The following is an 8640-nucleotide window of genomic DNA, read 5'->3' on the forward strand; positions in this document are numbered from 1 at the left end:
TTTGCTCAAGCTTTCCAAGTCATAACACTAGCTCTCAAACTGGGGAACCAAGACCGATGGGAACGAGCATGGCCTGGATTGGGTTTTGGTTTTTCATAAGAAATATTGGTTTGGTTCTTGGTTTGGCACAAAAAACCGAGCCACGGGAAGGCCTATCGGCAACACAGTTTCTCGGTAAAAGGTGTACCGTACTTCGTTACCGTTGATCATTCGTGGAAGTGGAACCGCTATTAGATTACTCCCGAAGGAATAATGTATGTACAGACATCAATACAACACAGAAATACAGAATAATTACTCACACTCCAGTACTTCTTCATATCAGTGCCCGCCTTTGGGCCTCCTATTCGAAGCTTTCTCCCACCTCCATTACTCCCCTCCCGAAGAAAGACAGTGGGAGTTCTTATTCTCAAGTCTCATCAAAGAAATTAAAATACAAACCCTAATTATACTATTTTGAGGTTTTTTTTTGTCAAGCTGGATTATGGCTTCTGGTTCTACGATTTCTCATACTGGTAAGCCTGTATTCCGAGGTTTTTAGGGTTTTGTTTTTGTTTTGATTGGTTTTTGTAATTTTGCATTTGCTGTAGTTTTTAAGAAATGTTTCTTCTTATCAATGTTCGACTCAGTCAGTTGTCTATTTTGACTAGGGTTTAGTGATTCCAAGGTCAGTATGAATATTAGCTACCTATTGTGATTTACGTGATTCAGATTTGGGTTTCATTGAGGTTTCTAGGGGTTAGTTAGTATTGTTATGTCGTGTTGTTGAATACAATGTTCACTAGAATGGTAAACTAAGTTATGTTTAAGTACTCTCATTTGCCACACTTGTTGTATGCTATGGAAAGATGTATCCAATTCGATTCGAACAGTTTTCTGATGTTATGGGTATGATATGTGCTTTAATTTGATGTTTAAATCTGTTTGTGATGTTGAAACATTATGTAAGTCTGCTTTTGATATGGATTTCGTATGAGCTTCATAAAATGAAAAGCAAAGTTTCCCGTGCTTCCTGTGAAGGTGGATTTGAAGTGGGGAGTGGTTTAAACATTTCATCTCAGTTCAAGAAAAGGAAGGTTTCTGCAAAAATGGACTCTCGTTCGAGTGACATGGAAGAGTTTTTACCTGTTTTGCGTTTGTCTGATTATTTTATGGAACCTTCAGTAGAAGTTTTAGCTGAGAAGGAGGGTGCTGATCCTGGGTATTGTAGCCGAGTTCAAAATTTCACGGTTGGAAGGTTTGGTTATGGATTTGTTAAGTTTCTTGGGGAAACTGATGTTAGATGGTTGAATCTGGATCAGATTGTCAAGTTTGATAGGCACAATATTGTGGTATATGAAGATGAAATGGATAAGCCTGAAGTTGGAGAGGCTCTTAATAAGCCTGCTGAAGTGGTTTTGTTTCTTCAGTTAAGATCACACGCTTTAGAAGCGGATAATCTAGACAATATTGTCAAGAAATTGAAGAGCAGTACTGAAAGGCAGGGAGCATGTTTCGTTTCATTTGACTCGACTAAGGTTGAATGGAAATTTATTGTTCCTCACTTCAGCAGATTTGGATTATCTGATGACGATAAAGAGGATATTATCATGGATGATACTAATGCAGTTCAACATGCTGGCCAAATGGATGATGATGATGAGTTAACAGAAGACGATGAGGATCTGCCGATTGGTCCCACTGGAAGTGTTTTGTCACATTCTCTTCCTGCGCACCTAGGGCTTGATCCAATCAAAATGCAAGAAATGAAGATGGTGATGTTTCCTATGGAGGAAGAGGATGTGGAAGATTTTGATGAGCCATTTTCGCACGAGAAGCAGTCTTTTGTTAAAGAGCATGTACAACCCACAGTACAGTATTCTATGAGAAAGATGAGTCAGAGGATTAGTCCTCTCACTGTCCGGAGAACCCCACAGGCTTTGCTTGAGTACCGTAAAAATGGTACTGAGTCAGTCCCTCCTGGAACCATTCTCATGACCTCCCAAAACAAAGGCATGCCACTTAGGACAGCAAAAGTGGATGGCTTCAAACTTGATCTAAAATATGAAACTCCTATAACAAAAAGCCAGTCCAGCAACGTTGTTGATGCTGCATTGTTTATGGGAAGATCATTCAGGGTCGGATGGGGTCCAAATGGTGTCCTTCTTCACACAGGTAATCCTGTAGGTAAAGCTGATGCAGGTAAGGGATTATCTTCTGTAATTCATGTAGAAGAGGTTGCTGTTGACAAAGTGGTCAGGGATGAAAGTAATAAAGTGAAAAAGGAGCTTATTGATTTCTGTTTCACTTCTCCTTTGAATCTTCACAAGTCGATTGATCATGAAACAACCGAAGTTGAAGTGGGTTCTTCTAAAATTAAGCTTCGGAAAATTGTGTCGAATAGAGTAGTGCTTCAAGAGATTTGTCGGGGTCATATTGGTATTGTCGAGAAGCAGCTTGATGTTCCTGGATTATCTTCTTCTGCCCGTACTGTTCTAATGCACCAAGTTACAATCTGGGAATTGATAAAGGTTCTCTTTTCAGCCAGGGAAACAAGTGGATGTTTGAAGCCCATAGATGTGGATGATGAAGAAGACATGATGCATGACAAGGATGGTTCTCTAGATATCGATCTAGAAGCGCTCCCTTATGTGCGGAGGGCAGAGTTCAGTTACTGGTTGCAAGAGAGTGTTTCTCACCGCGTGCAAGATGAAATTAGTTACTTGAATGACTCAAATTATCTACAGCAAATATTGTTACACCTGACTGGCAAACAGCTGGGTGAAGCAATGGAGTTGGCTGCTTCTAGAGGTGATGTCAGACTGAGTTGCTTATTGAGTCAGGCTGGTGGATCAATGGTGAATCGGGGTGATGTTGCTCAACAGCTTGACCACTGGAGAATCAATGGGCTGGACTTCAGTTTCATTGAGAAGAATAGGTTGCAATTATATGAGTTACTTGCTGGTAATATTCAAGGTGCTTTGGATATTTCGAAACTTGACTGGAAAAGATTTCTAGGGTCATTGATGTGGTATCAACTACCACCAGATACTTCACTGCCTAACATTGTGGATACATATGAACAACTTTTGTATGAAGATAGGGCACCATATCCAGTTCCTATATACATTGATGAGGGGACACTTGAAGACGCTGCAAGATGGAATGTGGGAGATCGTTATGACCTAGCTTATTATCTTATGCTCCTGCATGCTAATAAAAAAAAGGATTTTGGGCTTCTGAAGACTATGTTCAGTGCTTTCTCTTCAACCTATGATGCTCTTGACTACCATATGATCTGGCATCAACGTGCCATTTTGGAGGCTGTAGGAGCTTTCAGCTCAAATGACCTCCATGTTCTTGATATGAGTCTTGTCTCTCAGCTGCTCTGTCTAGGGCAGTATCACTGGGCTATCTATGTTGTTCTTCACATGCCTTACCATGAAGATTACCCATATCTTCAGGCTAATGTTATTAGCGAAATCTTGTTCCGTTATTGTGAATTCTGGAGTGCGCAAGAAACGCAGAAAAAATTCATTGAAGAGTTGGGCATTCCGAAAGCATGGTGTCACGAGGCTTTGGTATGTATCAGCTTTTAGATGCCTCTGTCATGTGGTTCCTACTATTGATATCGTGTTAGAAGTCTCTATGTAGCACTATAGATGTTAAGTTTGATCTGGTGATCGCCATATTTTGCTGCGAGTCATAGATGTTGAAGCTTACTTAGATAAAAAAAAACTTGAGAGCGTATTCTTCTTATCTTAAAAATAGTTCTTACTTACTTTTCTTGTCCATGCAGGCTGTATATTTCCACTATCATGGAGATCTTTCAGAAGCACTTGAAAATTATCTAGAGTGTTCTAATTGGCCAAAAGCTCACTCGATTTTCATGACTTCAGTTGCACATTCACTTTTCTTGTCAGGTATGGAAAAGCTATTCATGCAAAAGGGTTCTTTCCACTTTCTTAATTGCTGATGCTGTCCTGTTGTTATCGATGTATGATAAATAATATTATGATACCCAGTTGCTTTTGGATCATTGTGCGGTAGAGATACAGTTTGGGGTTATAAGTGGCGGTCTTGATTCAGCCACGCATTTGGGTTTTAACCCTACTCTCAACTTCAACCCGCACAATTGTAAATAATAGGAACGTTAGGTACCTTCAATGTGGACACATGCATACACACACACACACACACACATATATATACATATATATACCATTATACCTTATCACACGTGTACAAGGTTTGAGGGGTGTGAAATGCAGTCGTAACAAATAAATGTTCTTTCACTCACTCTTCCTGTAACAACCTTGACAAACGCTGTGTCTAAAACCCTTACATTTTTGTAGATTTTAGAGTATGTAGCTCCAGGTGAGTCTAAAATATTAGTAGCTCTTCTAATTTCTAAGCCTTTGGACTAGGTTAGTTTGAAAAAGACCGATGTACATCTCTAATAGAAGATAGAAGATATTATATGCTATATCTACTATATGAAACAAAATAAGAGAGAGAGAGAGAGAGAGAGAGAGAGAGAGAGAGAGAGAGAGAGAGAGAGAGAGAGAGAGAGAAGAATAGACTTTCATGATATCTGCAAACTTCGAGTCTTATTTTAAGGTTGCTATCATGCAAGTCTGAGCACCTTCTACCTCATATTTGTCTTCGTTCTTGGATTCCGTTGTGATGTTTTATTTTTGTTTTTTAAGGCTACATGTTGACTACTTTCATATATGACAATTACACAGCACAAATTCCGTGCTGTGTCTACAAAATGACTGACCGCTATACTGCATGTCGGACACTGTTTGAGAACAAAATAGGTGGACGATGGAGTAGGAATTCAACCATGGCAACAAATTTAGTGGAACTGTGACTTTTCGATGTTTGCAGTAAATTAGTCCCTTTCATTATCTTCAAATTTCATTCGGTTTTGTGTAACCCTAGAGCATAAGGAGACTGCAGTGTCCATTTCCATCTTAAGCAATGTCAAAGACGAGTGCCATTGCTGATACATATCGACGCTGCGAAGTTTATAAAGCAGTACTCTTGTTATGGTTACTGAATATTATTTTTCTATATCTTATAATTTGATGTAGCGAAACACGATGAGGTTTGGAGGCTTGCGATATCCATGGAAGGTCACAAGTCAGAAATTGCAGATTGGGATTTGGGTGCTGGAATCTATATTTCGTTTTACTCACTTAAAAGTTCTCTACAAGAGGATGCCATGGGTGAAGTGGTAAGATCCTTTTCTCCTTTAGTGATTAGAGGTCGCTCAATGTGAATGCTGCATAGCAGATTAGTGTTTCATTGAACTGTTAGACTCTCTGGAGAATCAGTTTTACCGTGTACATGAATGGGATTTCATTATGTACTGTGAATCTTTTGTCTCAAGTAAAGTTCTGACTAGTGTTACTTAGATGGCAACACAAACAATGTTCATGCTTATACTGTTAGACTGAACTGTAATTTCGGTCAACAGCAGCATTCACCCATCTGTCACATGATAGATTAACTAACTGAGTAGTAGCTTATCATTTTCGTAATCCTAATTTGAAATCAAATGGGTTTTTTTTTTGAAGCTCCTATAGTCATTCTTAGTTTGCTTCAAGATTTTTGATAAAACTCGCATCGATGTCTTGCAGGATTCCATGGAAACAAAAAATAGAGACTGCAGAGACTTTTTTGGACGATTAAAAGAGTCGATGGCTATTTGGGGAAACAAATTAGCAGTTGATGCCAGGTGTGTAATCCTTCAATTCTACATGCGCGCTGTAGGACCCTTTCTCATAACTCCCCTTTGGATCTTCTGTGACGGAAAATCTTAGTTTCATAATTATCAGCGAAAAATCCCAAGATTCCAAATTATATTTGGATTGGGATTGCTGCTGGAACCCTGTTCTGGCAACCTGATCTTGGTACAGTTATAACCCCCTGGATACCATCTTATGCATATAACAGCTGAGTGAGTTATAAGTTACAAACATTGAGCTATCAGCTATATGATGCTTTGCTGAAGATTGTGTACATTATGGTCACAAAATAAGCCTCGGGGCCATAAATCACAAGGTCTAATATGGGGTTCCTAAGATGGTTGCTGCATTTTTCTCCATTAGGCCCCCTATCCGTGATTGAAGGATGCTTCTGGTATATCCATTTGTAGTGTTTCTGGGAATCACGAGTTTTGACTGTTTTAGGGATGTCGGGTTCGCTTGGTTGTTTTACCTCCATTAGAATCTCAGTAGGCAATAACTATGCATCCTAACCTTTTTTCATACATCTTAAAGTATTCCTACATATGTAACAGGTTTTCTATCTAGCTAAAGCTTTGTTTAGTTTTGCATTTCTAGTTTTAAGTATTGCCTTCTTTTTAATCTGTTTTCAGAGCAACATATTCAAAGATGGCAGAAAAAATCTGCAATTTACTTCTATCGAGCGGAGAAGAATGCCCCATACGTGAAGTTCAGTTGAATTCCTTCGATACCATTGTTAAAGCTCCGCTTCCCGAAGATCTTCGATCGTGGCATTTACAGGAGGCAGTTGCGCTTTTCACGGATTATCTTTCAGAGGCATCATAGGTCTCTGTTGCCGTTAGATATGTGAGTTATAAAAGAACTGTGTATTACATTTAGTATGTATCAAGCTGGGATGGAATCCGCCAAAAAAAGAAGAAAAGAAAAGTTCCTCTGAAATGCTCATCCAGAATTATCACTAAGGGGCTTCTCTACTCTGCTCCGCCCCTCTCTGGTCCATAACATGTATTTACTCTGAGCTGCGTCATCAGCAAAATATGGGCACCAAGGAGCAAGTGGAGGTTTTGAGTGTTGTTTTAAACTAGAGTTTATGATGAACACTGTGGAAGGTAAACTGTTCCAACAATTGAAGTTGAGGTGCATTAGTGAGCTAGGTAAATTTTATGATTAGCATTCATATATGCATAAACTTTGTAATATTGGTTTGTAGCAATTTTGTGAAAAGTCACCCGAGAAATACAAAAGAAATCCCTGGTGCAGAAGGGAAATTTGGTGTTTATATTGTGACAGAACCTTCAAATTTTGTCACCAGTAGGAAGACAACCTTGTGTACATTTCCGTAGGAAGTGCATGCATAGTGAAGGAGTTTTGTATTCCAGGAAAGCTTTATGAAAAATGGGATTTTGATTACCATTACTGCCAGAAAGATCAAGTATTCTATAGGCAGATTTCACAGTGGAAAAGCCATTGGGACTAGGTTTCCATCTCAGCTAGTCAGTACAATGAAAAGGTCGATAAAATTCTAGAGATTCCAGTTCTTGGTGTCAGGATCAATAAGTTGAGATGAAATTGAGAATCTAGATTGTTGGAAGTTTGCAACCCATTTATCTTTTTCAAATACCAACCTTCGTCCCATCACCAACAGTAATGTTGTTTAACAGTATCTAGACCTTGGCAATGCTCTCGGAATCCAAGAGCCACTAGTTTTAACTGTATCTAAATGATTAACATGATAAAACTTGAAAGTAATTGCATCTCGGAATTGAGGAGGATCCATGCACACTCTGATTAACATGGTGAAACTTGAAAGTAATTGATCTCGGAATCGAGGGGATCCTTGAACACTCTTATACGTACATTCTCACATGATTTGAGCCATTTTTCTCCAAAAACTCAAACGACAGTGAATTTAAAGCTAATATTTTGATTATATGTTTTTCTTATAAGATTCTATGTATATTCCTATAAAAAATGAGCATGATCCTAGATACCAAACCCCACCATCTACTGATCTTAATCTCAACTGTTAACGACTGATTTTCAAAGCGCTAGACGACAATATTATACGTCTCGTATTGTGCTTTTTTTTTTTTTTTTTTGAAAAACTTAAAATTTATTAATCATCAATGGAAAGGAGTTTACAAGAATTGGAAGGGAGTCTCGCAACAAGCTGAGCTCCAATCCCTTTTTGAATGACAACACTTAACATATGGAAAAGAAAATCTCATACCTTGAAATTCGCATCATGACTGGCCATGTAATTACGTAATCTCTTCAAAAAAATCTACCGTGTCACTACCCAACTCCCTCAATGTGGTGAAAGCAAGGACACCAAAGCCAAATCCTTGAGCTGAACACTTTTCGAGATATTTAGCATTCTTCTTGGCCACAACGTTAGCAATTGCTTGTTCTGGAGATAAGGCATGTACACCTTTACCTGTGAGAGGAGAAATACCCGTGACATATAAACACATATTATGCCCGTTAAACCAATTATAAACCATAATGTCAGCGGGTCTCAGGATCCTTTCTCTTCGAAATTTTACCAAGTAGCAATAAATGATTGGAGAATGCATCAAGCAAGCTTGGTCAACAAAACTATATTTAAGATTGCAGTTTGCTTAATATTCATACCAACCAACATTTTTGGTCGAGTTATTTGTTTCTCGGCAAAGAACTAGATTACTGGATAAATCAAGAAAGAGAGCCGAGAAATCAACACCTAACCTTACTCCAATGTCATGCAACATACTGGTAATAAAGTTCCAGAATCCAATGGATCCAATCAGGGGGCAATAATACGACTTTCTTTCCATACCAAAGCAACCATCCACCGAAGCCTTAAACAACATAAATCAGTTACAAGATCAGCAAGGAAATTGGGTCAGTGATAAAGATCAGGTTA

At 38.7% G+C, this 8640-nt stretch overlaps 1 protein-coding gene across 2 annotated transcripts; it reads left to right on the forward strand.

Annotated features, from left to right (window-relative positions):
- Window positions 1-332: 332 nt before the first annotated feature.
- Window positions 333-7148, forward strand: LOC113347470 (nuclear pore complex protein NUP96-like). 2 transcript variants are annotated; one of them, XM_026591133.1, is made up of 6 exons: window positions 333-515; window positions 1021-3560; window positions 3779-3902; window positions 5079-5221; window positions 5628-5725; window positions 6368-6649. In XM_026591133.1, exons 1-6 carry the CDS (start codon window positions 485-487, stop codon window positions 6558-6560), a joined length of 3129 nt encoding a protein of 1042 aa, XP_026446918.1. In that variant the 5' UTR covers window positions 333-484; the 3' UTR covers window positions 6561-6649. The 2 variants fall into 2 exon arrangements, with proteins under 2 accessions (XP_026446918.1, XP_026446917.1); XM_026591132.1 differs by lacking the exon at window positions 333-515 and having other exon boundaries at window positions 526-3560; window positions 6368-7148.
- The last annotated feature ends 1492 nt before the right edge of the window (window positions 7149-8640 follow it).

Source organism: Papaver somniferum, chromosome 2 (assembly GCF_003573695.1).
Source record: "Papaver somniferum cultivar HN1 chromosome 2, ASM357369v1, whole genome shotgun sequence".
Classification (NCBI taxonomy): domain Eukaryota; kingdom Viridiplantae; phylum Streptophyta; class Magnoliopsida; order Ranunculales; family Papaveraceae; genus Papaver; species Papaver somniferum.